This window comes from Ranitomeya imitator, chromosome 3 (assembly GCF_032444005.1).
Source record: "Ranitomeya imitator isolate aRanImi1 chromosome 3, aRanImi1.pri, whole genome shotgun sequence".
Lineage (NCBI taxonomy): Eukaryota > Metazoa > Chordata > Amphibia > Anura > Dendrobatidae > Ranitomeya > Ranitomeya imitator.
This window is the reverse complement of record NC_091284.1, coordinates 690,211,993-690,225,603: the sequence shown is the minus strand read 5'-3', so window position 1 is coordinate 690,225,603 and position 13,611 is coordinate 690,211,993. Positions and strand designations below refer to the sequence as shown.

At 45.1% G+C, this 13,611-nt stretch overlaps 1 protein-coding gene across 1 annotated transcript in view; it reads left to right on the top strand.

Moving 5' to 3' along the window:
- NEMP1 (nuclear envelope integral membrane protein 1) overlaps positions 1-6,351 on the top strand; it is a 57,631-nt gene extending 51,280 nt beyond the window's left edge. The window contains 1 exon segment of the mRNA XM_069758534.1: positions 6,000-6,351. Within this exon segment, the coding sequence (XP_069614635.1) occupies positions 6,000-6,216 (217 nt within the window). The 3' untranslated portion in view covers positions 6,217-6,351.
- Positions 6,352-13,611: the final 7,260 nt, after the last annotated feature.

Genomic DNA, 13,611 nt, shown 5'->3' with positions numbered 1-13,611 from the left:
TACTGTGCACAATCCTACTGACAGGTTCCCTTTAAGAATTGCTTGCCTTAATCGTGGTTTCCAGTTCACCACCTGACAGCACCATTGGAGGACATCCTTCTTACCCTCAGTGGGACAGGAACAACAAGCGGTTAAAAGGACCCACTCCACCCACCAGTGTTTTTCCTGTCCCACTGTGGATAGGAACGGCAAGCTTCTCCTCCGACGTTGCTGTGGAGATCGGGGGGCCCAGCCTTTCCCTTTCCCACCACGAATATCTGCTGATGATACCTGCCATGGGGGGTCCCTCAGCCTCCCCAATGTAGCGCTGCTCCTGGGGTCGGGTCTGCTTCCTCCGTACAGGGGGCTCTCGGTCTGGGCGCCTGTCTGCTGGGGGGTGAGTGCGGCGGACGCTTCCAGCACAGTGGCTGCTTCCATCAGCGGTGGCGTCAGCCTCCATGAGCTGCGCATCCGCTTCCAGGTACAGCGGCCGCTTCACTTCCGGCCGCGACGAGCGTGGGACGCCAGCAGCAGCGCCGGCCTCAGGAGAGGCCTTTGAGGCACGGTCACCGCATAGAAGCGGTCTGGAGGGCAGGATCAACCAGGTAAAAAGCATATATAAACAGGGTATGGGGGTCTATATGCCGCCGGCCATCCTGATAAGGAGCACCCGGCTAAGGTATCCATAATGGAAGGGACAGCCAGACCTGAAGGGCTAGACCAACCTCAGGGGCACGTGAGTTAGCTAATCAAAGCCAGACCACAATGCTTCCTGCCCATTCCCATATTCCCCTATTACTAGGATCTCTATGTATTTTAGGCAGAGCCTTCCATCCCTGCACCTGAAAAGAAAAAGTCCGGGGAAAGTAAATGCCCCCTTTGTACAGCTAAATTTCCGGAGAACTGGCGGAAGCCACTCTGCAAATCCTGCACATCTAAAATCGTTGGAGAAGAACAGACTTCTTTATTGACCAATATGAGAGCAATGATACGTCAGGAGGTTCAGGCGTCCATCTCGAGCCTAAATCTTTCCCAGACGAGCCAGACAGAACCGCAAACCTCGCGGATAAGACCAAGGGAGTCCAGTCCTTCTGAGGAAGAAGATTCGGAAAATTCGGATCAAGAAGGGAAAGAACCATTAGGAAGAGGAAAGAGTTATCTCTTCTCGGCGGTAGATACGGATGAACTCCTACATGCAGTACGTAACACTATGCAGTTACAGGACACTCCAGAGGAGACCTCAATTCAAGATGAAATGTTTGGCGGTCTGCATGCTCGTCACAAATGTATTTCCAGTTAACAATCATATCCGTTCCATGATATTAGAAGAATGGCAGGAAGCGGAGAAAAGACTAGTAGTGACTAGAGACTTCAGACTCCGTTTACCTTCTAATCCGGAGGATATTAAAGTTTGGGATGAAGTTCCCAAGATAGATGTGCCATTAGCGAAAGTGGCGAAAAAGACGGCAATCCCATTTGAAGACTCCTCCGCTTTAAAGGATCCGATGGATCGCAAAGCAGATGGACTCCTCAGGAGAGCTTGGGAATCCTCGGCAGCTATAATACGGGCCAATATAGCGGCAACCTCGGTAGCCCGGTCCATGCACATATGGATGGACGATTTGGAAGAACATCTCAAAGCCAAGACCTCCAGAGATGTTATTCTCAAATCCCTTTTGTTGCTAAAACTCGCTACAGGTTTTATGGCGGACGCTTCAGCGGAATTTGTACAATTCGCTGCCAGAAGCGACTCTTTATCCAAAGCGGCCAGAAGAGCTATCTGGCTAAAGACTTGGTCTGGGGATATCCAATCAAAAAATAAGCTTTGTGCAATCCCATTTTCAGGGAGTAAAGTGTTTGGGCCTATTCTAGATGATATATTAGAAAAGCTTCAGACAAGAAAGGATTCCCTGAAGATAATACGAAAAAGTACCAGCCCGTTCGTAGAACCCGACCTAGTCAGAAGACAGACTACAGGGGGAAAGGGAAGTCCGGGAGGAGGTCTTATCCCAAGGGTGGAAATGGTAGAGACTCCATCTTCTCCGGAACAGGTACAGGAAAGCCAAACAAATGACATCAGTGTGGGAGGTCGGTTACAAAAATTTCTAGGGGGTTGGCAGAAAATATCCAAAAATCCATGGATTCTGCAGGTGATTGCTCAGGGATACAAATTGGAGTTCTCCGGCCTTCCCCCAGAAACGTTCATAGTAACCAGATCCTGTTCCTTCTCAAACTCCCCTATGTGGACAGACAGCCAAGAGTTGTTAAAAATAAAGGCAATCGCCCCAGTACCCATCTCGGAGAGAGGCAAGGGCCATTATTCACATCTAAGAATACTGAACAATTATAAATCTAAAACCTTGAACAGGTGGATCAGGTATAAAAGATTCAGGATGAAATCTAGAAGGTCCACAATACCTCTCATAGACAAAGACATGGTGATGTGCACCTTGGATCTAAAAAGTGCTACTACCGTACCATGTTCCAATACACACCTCCTACCAGAAGTTCCTGAGATTCGCCTTGACGAACAAAGGACTAATGTATCCCTTCCAGTTCACGTGTCTCCCCTTCGGCCTAGCTTCGGCGCCGAGGATATTTACCAAACTGTCAGAGGTAGTAGCCTACCTAAGAAACCAAGATATTGCCATAGTATCATATCTGGACGACTTTGTGATAATGACGAGATCAGAGAAACTTCTCAAAATAGACTGCAATTTCACACTCTCCATTCTACAGGATCTGGGATGGATTGTGAATTGGGAAAAATCATGCCTAGTCCCAAATTCCAGAATTACATTTTTGGGGGTCATATTAGATTCCAACGCCAGAACATCTCTTTTGCCAGAAGAAAGGCAAAGGACGTTAATCAGGAGCGTACACCAGTTCAGAAAAAGCACTTCCTCCATAAGGGAAGCAATGAGGATTCTAGGCTTAATGACGGCATGCATTCCCTGTGTGAAGTGGAGTCAATTCCACTCGTGGGGGTTACAGAAAGAGATCTTGGAACAGGAGACAGGATTCTCTGGAGAAGAAAATTATCTCCCCTTCAGGAAAGAAATCTCTAACCTGGTGGACCACACCGGAAAATCTGAAGGTGGGAGTTCCATGGGTCCTCTATCCCTGTGTCACCGTTACCACAGACACCAGTCAGTTTGGATGGGGCTGACACATGTGAAGGACATACTACCAAGGGGAGTGGAGTCCAGAGATGTCCGCAAAGTCATCAAATTTCAGGGAACTGTATGCAATCTGGAAGGTGCTATACCAGGCCCGGTCACAAGTCAAAGACAGACATGTAAGGATACTGTCCGACAATGTGACAGCGGTGGCATTCCTAAGACACCAGGGAGGCCCAAGACATCCACCTCTACAGCACCTAGCAGACCAGATTTTCATATGGGCAGAGAAATCTGTCAGATCCATCTCGGCAGTTCACCTGGAAGGGACCAAGAATCAGGTGACAGATTTTTTGAGCAGAACACCAGTAGATCCCAGAGTGTGGGAATTAAATCCAGAGGTATTCAACAGTCTGTGCCAATAGTGTGGAGCACCTGAAGTGGATCTTTTTGCCACCAGGTCAAACGCAAAGACCAGAGCAGTTTTTTTTCTCTCAATCCCCTGGAGGGGGCCGTAGGAGTCGACGCTTTGTCTCAACATTGGGGAGAAGGTCTGCTGTATGCCTTTCCACCTCTTCCATTGATCCTGAAGACACTCGGGAAGATACGAGACGAAAGAGCAACAGTAATCCTGGTGGTTCCTTTTTGGCCAAAAAGGAGCTGGTTCTCTCTACTATCCAGAATGTCAAAAGAGAAACCGATCCTCCTACCGAAAAGGCAGGACCTTCTATCCCAGGGTCCTGTGTTCCACAGCAACCCAGACTCACTACAGCTATCTGCCTGGATCCTGAACGGCTGACTCTAAGATCCAGAGGCCTGTCAGAAGATGTGATCACCACACAACAAGCAAGTAGGAAGCCGGTGACCTCAGCAGTCTATAACAAGATCTGGAAGTGGTATTGTTCTTTCTTAGGAGAAGTTCCTGTGGATACTTCAAAACCAGACATTCCCAGAGTCCTCGACTTTCTAGAACTCTGTTTTTAAAAAAGGCCTCCGACCTAGTACTTTAAAAGTACAGATTGCAGCTTAGTGTCTTTTTTGATTCTTCACTAGCTTCCCATCCTTGGATAGCAAGATTCTCTAGAGCCACACAGAGGATGAGACCTCTGGTGAGGAAATCAATTCCTCCTTGGAACCTAAACTTGGTTCTTAAGGTCTTGTGTAGAACCCCGTACTTGTTGTCAGAGGACAGGAACATAGCCAGTCTATCCTTTAAAACAGCATTCCTAGTTGCCATCACGTCAGCTAAAAGAAGTAATTCTTCCCTCGTTCTGCCAACACCCTAGAAATACAAAGGAAGGGGTCTATCATAACCTTGATGTTAGAGAGACGGTTTTAAAATACCTGGGGGCGACGGAAGGTTGGAGATGGGACACTAACCTGTTCATACAGTACGGGTGACCAAATAGAGGTTGTAAAGCAGCAAAATCAACCATTGCAAGGTGGATTAAAACTGTTAATCTAGTGTATACAGCCCAAGGGAAAGATCCCCCAGATATCCTTAGAGCCCACTCAACTAGAGCTATTGCTACATCATGGGCAGATCTGTAGGGCTGCGACTTGGACCAGTCTTTCTACCTTTGACAGACACTATAAACTGGATGTCTCATCAGAACAGTTAGCCTTTGGTAGAAAAATATTACATGCAGTAGTCCTACCCTAGATTACCATTCTTTGGTATTGCTCCAATGGTGCTGTCAGGTGGTGAACTGGAAAACGGTAATTAGACCTACCGGTAATTGTATTTCCAGGAATCCATCCTGACAGCACTACTAATTCCCTCCCACTGCAAAACTGTATTGTATACTAATGTGATGTAACATTGGTGTAAAATTGTTAATAAACTTTTTTGCATCCATCCAGATGTGGTACTTAGAAAATCACTGGTGGTGGAGTGGGGAGGGTCCTTTTTAACTACTTGTTGTTCCTGTCCCACTGAGGGTAAGAAGGACGTCCTCCAATGGTGCTGTCAGGATGGATTCCTGGAAATGGTAATTAGATCTACAGGTAATTCTGTTTTCCTGTTCTTGCTAGCAGTTCTTGAGGAGTGCGGGGCTGCAGTCGTTCCTTATCACTGCCTTTTTGCTCTGATCTGTACAGGAGGAGCTTTACCACTGAGCATGTACATAAAGTGCAGCATAGATTCATCTCAACTTAAAGCCAAGCATAGAGCAGACATGTTCAGGTGATTTCAACATTTTCTTAAATGCTTATGAAAAAATGTTCAGCACATGCTGCATTTTATACCGACACCGACTCCACAGCCCTGGGTGGTTGTTGTTTTTTAACATTTTTTGCAAACTATAAAATGGGCCTTATCACAGCTAATAATCACTGTAACAGTGCAATAAAATCTCCAGTTTAGCCATGAAGCTGAGAGAGCGCCTCCCTGGCTTAGTCATCTCTAAAATATTCTGCACGAAGAAGTGCAGTTTAATCCTGTTGCTCAGACTGCAAAAAGATATAGCAGCAGCTCCAATCGAAAAGAATGGAAGCGTTCCCCTTAATAACACTACTTTTATAAAACAGAAAAATTAGGACTGCTGGATTTAAAAAAAAAAAAAAAAAATTCAACAATGAACTAAAGGTAAAACTGTCTAGAATAAAGTCAAACGTGACTGCTAGAGCAAGGTATCGGGGCTGAATATATTTTGTGTATTTCTGCGCATACACATACATTTTTGCCTAATACTATAAAAAAAAAATTTATATGTGTATATTAAATTCTATTGTGGCTTTCTGGGAGATGTAAAATATGTTCATTTTGTTATATATATATTATTATTCTCCGCCTCTGTTACTTTGCCTAGTAAAAGGCTGCCATCTACACTTTTTTTGGCTTTGCAAACTCCATCTGACCTTATCCTAACACATTTTCTTGGTTGTGTGCCCCCCCCCCAGGTTTGCTGATTTTGTGGAAGGCTCATCTCACCTAACATCCAATGAAGCGTCTCTTCATGAACACGAGTATGGCTTTGGAGGGTCTTTCTTGGAGGAGGAGTTGTTTGGGGATGAAGGGGATACAGACACTGAAGACATTGAAGTTGACCATGACGAGCCTTACTCACATTTCCATCGAGAGCTGTCTAATAACAAGGTTAGGCCGTTACACAATTGAGACTTCTAGGACAAAACTTGTTCAAAAGCCATAAGAGTTATTACTCGCATCTGGCGGTGCTGTTCCCGGCTGCACAGGTATTTGAGTCAGCTGCCTGACGGTGATCCGAGCTTTTTTCTCCACTGGTAATTGGAAGACCAGACAGTGGTTTTTGTACATCCCTGTCCTGTCTCCTCCTTGGAACACTCTGCACTTTTCATTCAGATATGCAAACTCCACGCTACCGAAGAGACCAAATTGAAGATGACGCGGAACCCCTGTGTATTATTTACAGCTGCTCTCATTTAATATTTGTTGTTTTGTTTTTTACTTTTAAACGCCAATGAGTTCAGGTTTTTGCTATTTTTTTTTTCTATCTTAGTTGTATACTTTTTGTGTGTTTCTGTTCACTCATTAGCTTGTTTTAAAACTTCACCTCTCCATGTAATAAACCAGTATCTGATCGACGATTAGCTATATAAAGCAAGTACCAAACTTGTATTACTGTTAGATGATGTCTAATTCTGCTGACAGTTTTCATCTGCTACATTTTTTTTTCTTCGTGTGTGTGCTATATGTATAGAGCTTTGTGACACATCAGTAACTTGTCAGATTTGTAAGTTCTCGAACCTACGCGCTGAAGACCCCTGTGTGAATGGAGCGGAGATTGATTGTGCGCACTGCGGCTCCATTCATTCTTATGGTAATTTTGAAGATCGGCCACTGCATTCTATTTCCTGTGGTCACAGTGAGAATGAATGGAGCCGATGCACATGATCAACCACCGTTCTATTCACATGTGACTCTTCTGAGCCCTGCTTTTCAGGACTGGGGATAACTTCCAAACTTTAGAATACCTCTTTAACATTTAATTACAATCAAAATGAACGCAAAACCCCAGTATGAAGACATCGCAAGAACTCATTGTATGGTTTGGGGGGGGGGGGGGAGGAGTTCCACTTTTTTATGTATGTGAAAATATTATGTCCACATTGGATATACCATTATGCAGCAACTTTTTATGCCCTTGGACAGCAAAACTAAAACATAATGAAGAAACTCAGGAGCTGGAATTGCACTCACTGTGAGGGTTTGAGCCCAACCAGTGAATTTTATAGACTAGCAATAATTATATTTGTAATTTGCATTTATTTTTTCCCATGTATTTGGACCAAGCACTGCCACAAAAACGGTCTGTGATTCTAATGGTGCATTTATACCTGTAGATACTCGGAATAACACTTGTTCTCAATGTCTACCAGTGTAAGCATGCCAGTGATCACTTGACCAACAAATAAAAGCTTGGTCATTGGATATAATCTGAGGGTTTGTGCTGGCAAAAATGATCATTTTTATCAGCAGCACATTGCTAAACCTAATCCGCTGCTGATAATGATACAGTAAGGTGATAGAATGATAGTATTAAGTGTTCTGTCCCCTGTGTTTAATGAGGGCTGAACGACATGTGTATAATCCATTGACCCTCATTAATGGTGCATTGATGGGCCCAAATCAGTATTTCTAAATGCACCCTTACAGGGCTTTTCCACAAATAATACTGATAGTCTGTCATTAAAGGGGTTCTCCTAGAAATGTGCTAAAATAAACACATATAAATATTAATGATTTTTCTAAATGTCTTCATTTAGCAAAAATATATTTATCTACTGCACTCTATAAGTATTCAAAGCTGGCTGCTACCATCAATCCCAACCAGTCCTAGATTTCAGAACAGGCTGCGTGAAGAACGAGGCAGAAGTCACTTCAGAGCAGCGCCCTGTCAGTCATCCTGAGCTTCCATTCCTCTGTTCCGTCAACCTGACAGGACATAGTGGAGTAGTGTGGACTGAACAGAGAAATGCACAATGCTGGACAGGATGCTTGCCTACAGAGACACGTCTCGCTCTTCACGCATCATGTCCTGAAATCTAGGACGAGTTGTGATTGATGGTACCTGCCATCTTTGAATCCTGATAGAGTGCACTAGATAAAGCAGACCTTTTTGCTAAATGAAGTTATTAACAAAAATGTTTAATATTTTAAAGGTATATTTATTTTACCACATTTCATGAAGAACCCCTTTAACGTTGGCCATCGACGTGTTAATGTTGCGGTGTTGATGCATGGTACCACTGCCCATCGGCAGAACCTCTTGGAGCACCACAACCAAGTCCATGCCCTTGGTGCTCTGTAATTCGGCAACACTAAAATGAATGTGCTAATGGCCGTGCCAACACGTTTGTCGCAGTTTGCTGGAGTAAAAAAAGTCAGTTATTTCCAAGAAAACCCTTTCTTTTCCTTGCACTGTGTTTGAGTCTAACACAGGGGACAATCAGAATGAGGGTCACTTACAGCATACAGACCACAAAAGTTCCATAAAGTGTAACCCTTAGCTCTGCGTATGGGGTTATTTTTGTTTCTTTTTTAATGTTGTATTCAAGATCATATCTTTTCTAATGCAACATGTTGTGTAGAGTTAATTATGGAAAATCTATTTTATTAAAGATAATTTTTTGTTAAAAAAAATTGCTTTTTTCATTCTGCGACTTATTTTTAATCTTCACCTTTCACAGAGTGTAAATTCTTATAATTCAGCATCAATTGGACCTAATAGGCACTGAAGTATCACATTTTGTATGGTCCTAAAAGTACCATAACAAGTTTTTTTTGTTCTGAAAAAAAGGAGAGCAGATATAGATTCACAAACGAATCCACTTGGTATTAATTTCTGTATTACTCCCTCAGGTGATGAGCTCGGCTCCTGTTATTGTTTTCCTGGAACAGTTCTTCTCAAGTCGCAGAATTCATAAGGTTCTGTCTTTCAGATAGCAAGAAGGATCCAAATTTAAAAAAATGCTAAACTAATTAAAAAAAAGACTGTAAAGTGTAAACATTGTTTTCATTTTTAGTATATAAATTAATAGTAAACATGGAAATGAGCAACTTTGTAACATTTATTTAATAGAGAAACTGCTTCTTCCTCCTCCAGCGCTGATCATTAATTAAAAAATTTCTCAATTCCTGGGTGAAATCTGTATTCAGTGAAGACAGCTTTTCACATCACTGAGATGGGAGATGATCAGCGCCACTGATAAGATGGGGAGAGAGGAGGAGGAAGGAGCGAGAAGCAGAGATTTACATAGAATCTTATGAAAACCCACTATTATCTCTGTAATGTAATAATATCTTTCCCAAGAATAGAACACTTTCTAAATGATCAGTCCAGGATCTCATCAGATATATTACAAAGCTGCTTAGGTCCACATGTACTTTTAATTTATAAAATAAAAATTGATTGTTATTTTAATATCCATCATTTGCTTAATAAAACGACACAAAAATAATGTGTATACATCCAATATGTTTCAATGAGACACTTCTATCACGAATGAATTCCAATAATTCTGATTATTCCCAGGCTATGAGAATTTTCCAGTAGTCCTCATGCCACGCTTCTGATAGTTGACATTGATGTATGCTGCCGGTATTATAGACAGGCAGTAACTACAGGTATTCTTCCACTCATAGGTAGAGGCAGGGAATTCACACCGGTCTCCCCAGCCTCAGCAAAGCGTCCTAATCTGCTCCAGCATTTTGCATGGCAGTCTTGATACACAATGTGCTGGAGGAAATTGTGGGCCTCTTAAAGAATTTGGAGAAATTTTCATTAGAGGTACGCCACCTCAAGAGATGTACTGCAGTCAGGTACTTGAGAACATTTGTTATCAGTTACACCACATTTTTTTGTGTAAATTATGATGAATATGATTAACCTACTTTTCAAAAAGTTTTCAGAACTGGCCAGGAATTATGTAACTGGATCACCGATAGCTGCTACTGTGCAGGTGCGTCCGGTGCCTTTTTCAAAGGATTTTTTTTTTCCTTATGAATATTAGGATTACATCCAACAAATTAATTATCGATCGCCTGCCTGCAGAAGGTATTTTTTTCCCAAGATATATATGTATGTCCTATGAATATCCTAAACGGAGCACCACATGGAGACCCCCCACAGGCCGCCCCAGAGCACGAGCGTATCATTAACTCAAAGCTTTTACTAAAGATTAAACAACAACTACAAGACGGATTTCATCAGCCAAGGTATCATCATTTTACTCAGTATAACGGCGCCAACCTGACACTGTAGGTTGCTGTGCACAATCCTGCTGTCAGGTTTCCTTTAATACCTAAAAATCTGTCATTTCTATTCCGTTAGATGGTACATGGATAGTACATACGGACGGCCAAAGGAAAACCAGACAAAGTAAAAACGGACCATCTCAAGCGTAGGTTTTTTTTTTTTGTTTTGTTTTTTTTGTTTTTTTTAAAGCAGATGTGTGAAGGGGGCCCTACACTACATTTTGTTTGCTCCACTATTGGAACTACTTACTTGCTTTTACAGTTCCCTGGCCAGTTTGATTCTTGCTACAAAATGAATGTCGGGGACTGTAATCTGTGAATGTATATAGGACTTTTTAATGGAATATAATCTATCAGCTGCTGACTGGTAATTCTGTGTTTTGTAGCTCCAATTAGTGCAGTATTTTACATGATTCCTGTGCATGTAATTGTGTCACTAGGTTCACTAGTAAATGTTTACAACTTTTTATGAGCCCTTTCTCTGTCATCCAACAAACTCACTAGACTTCTTTCTTTTTGGATGAGGGGATTTAACCCCTTAGCGACCGCCGATACGCCTTTTAACGGCGGCCGCTAAGGGTACTTAAACCACAGCGCCGTTAACGGCGCTGTGGAAAAAGTGAATAGCGCCCCCCAGGGTCGGATTTTCTCCGGGGTCTCGGCTGCCGGGGGTAGCCGAGACCCCAGAGAACATGATTCGGGGGGGTTTTAACCGACCCCGCATTTGCGATCGCCGGTAATTAACCGTTTACCGGCGATCGCAAAAAAAAAACGCGATCTTTTTAATTTCTCTGTCCTCCGATGTGATCGCACATCGGAGGACAGAGAAAAGGGGTCCCAGGTAGCCCCCCAATACTCACCTATCTCCCCCGATGCTCCTCGTGTCTCCCGGTGGGCGCCGCCATCTTCAAAATGGCGGGCGCATGCGCAGTGCGCCCGCCGGCCGGCACCGGGAGAATCTTTGGGGTCTCGGCTGCCGGGGGTAGCCAAGACCCCAAAGAACATGATCGGGGTCGGTTTTGCGATCGCCGGTAATTAACTGTTTACCGGCGACCGCAAAAAAAAAGTAAAGTGTAATTCTCTGTCCTCTGATGTGATCGCACATCAGAGGACAGAGAAATAGGGGGATTCGGGGACCCTAGCATACTCACCTGTGTCCCTTGGTCCTCCTGCTGCTCCTCCTGGCTGCCGGGGAAAAGAAAATGGCGGGCGCATGCGCAGTGCGCCCGCCATCTGTCTCCATCTGCTGGCCGGCAGGAGAACAGCAGTTGGGGCTAAAATTAGGGGTAGGGATAGGGGTAGGGCTAGGGCTAAATTTAGGGTTAGGGTTGGGGCTAAATTTAGGGTTAAGCTTCTTTCACACTTACGTCGGTACGGGGCCGTCGCAATGCGTCGGCTCGACATACCGACGCACGTTGTGAAAATTGTGCACAACGTGGGCAGCGGATGTAGTTTTTCAACGCAGCCGCTGCCCAATCTATGTCCTGGGGAGGAGGGGGCGGAGTTACGGCAAAGCATGCGCGGTCAGAAATGGCGGATGCGACGTACAAAAAAATGTTTCATTGGACTTTTTTTGTGCCGACGGTCCGCCAAAACACAACTGATCCAGTGCACGACGGACGCGACGTGTGGCCATCCGTCACGATCCGTCGGCAATACAAGTCAATGGGCAAAAAACGCATCCTGCGGGCACATTTGCAGGATCCATTTCTTGTCCAAAACTACGGATTGCGACGGATGCCAAACGACGCAAGTGTGAAAGTAGCCTTAGGGTTAGGGTTGGGGCTAAAGTTAGGGTTAGAGTTGGGATTAGGGTTGGGGTTTGGGTTAGGGTTGGCATTAGGGTTACGCTTGGGATTAGGGTTAGGTTTGGGATTAGGGTTAAGGTTAGCGTTGTGATTAGGGGTGTATTGGGATTAGGGTTAGGTTTGAGGTTAGGGTTGAGATTAGGATTAGGGGTGTGTTGGATTTAGGGTTTTGATTAGGGTTATGGTTAGGGTTGACATTAGGGTTGTTTTGGGGTAAGGGTTGTGATTATCGTTAGGGTTAGTGATTAGGATTATGGATCGGGTTGGGATTAGGGTTAGGGGTGTGTTGGAGTTGGGTTGGAGCTAGAATTGGGGGGGTTTCCACTGTTTAGGTACATCAGGGGGTCTCCAAACACGACAGCCAATTTTGCGCTCAAAAAGTCAAATGGTGCTCCCTCCCTTCTGAGCTCTGCCATGCGCCCAAACAGTGGGTTACCCCCACATATGGGGCATCAGCGTACTCGGGATAAATTGGACAACAACTTCTGGGGTCCAATTTCTCTTGTTACCCTTTGAAAATAAAAACTTGGGGGCTAAAAAATCTTTTTTGTGGAAAAATATATATATATTTTTATTCGGACTCCCATGACAGCACACGAGAGAGGGGATCCGCCCTTAAGGAACAGGAAACCTACAGATACAAAAGGGCGGCACCTCTCCCCATGCATCAGTTGGTTTCCTGTTCCTGAAGGGACTGGATGCCTATAGAATCTACAGGAGTCCAGGCCGGCCGGACCGATTCTGGTGGCGAGGGGGTCTCCCACTTCGGCCGGTGCGGGTACCTGAAGTAGTCACGGTGGCCCTGGCAGGGCGGCACGGCGGTGACTAGACAGCGTGGAGCGGTCGCCAGGGGGTGTCCGGTCTCCGGGGCCAGCATATGGTAAGTCGCTCTTCCCGTGTGCTGTGGGTCTCTCTGTGCAGGGGGGGCGCGGCAGCGTCTAGGGGGCGCCGATCGGAACGTAGCTGGCCGGCCTCGGCGTTCCACGATGGCTGCAGCGCTGACAGGAGCGCTGTAAGCTGTGGTGACGTCGGGGGGCGGAGCCGGCGACTACTTCCGGGTCGGTGAGCTCCTGCGCATGCGCAGGGGCTCCAAGATGGCGGCGCCCACCGGAGATCATGCCGCAATCCCTCCTGAGCGACGATTGATCCCCCACAGCTGCGGGAGGGCGGGAAAATTAAACGAGCAAGCTGGGCAAGATGCGTTGACCGAAGGAGGGGCTTTATAAGGCGGCTCCAGCGGCATGTTCCCGGGTTCTGGCTCCAATTTACTAAAAATGGATTCGGATCAGGATCAGCAGGTGGTGCTGCTGGAACAAGCATCCCAGAAACCCAAGGAGAAGGAACATGAAAAGAGGAGCGATGGTTCGGGCCGCAGAAGCTCCTCCAGACAGGGGTCTGGAGGATCAGCCAAAAAGGATTCCCCTCGTGCTTCGGTATTTCTGGGTGTGAACAGCCACTGGTAAGTGAT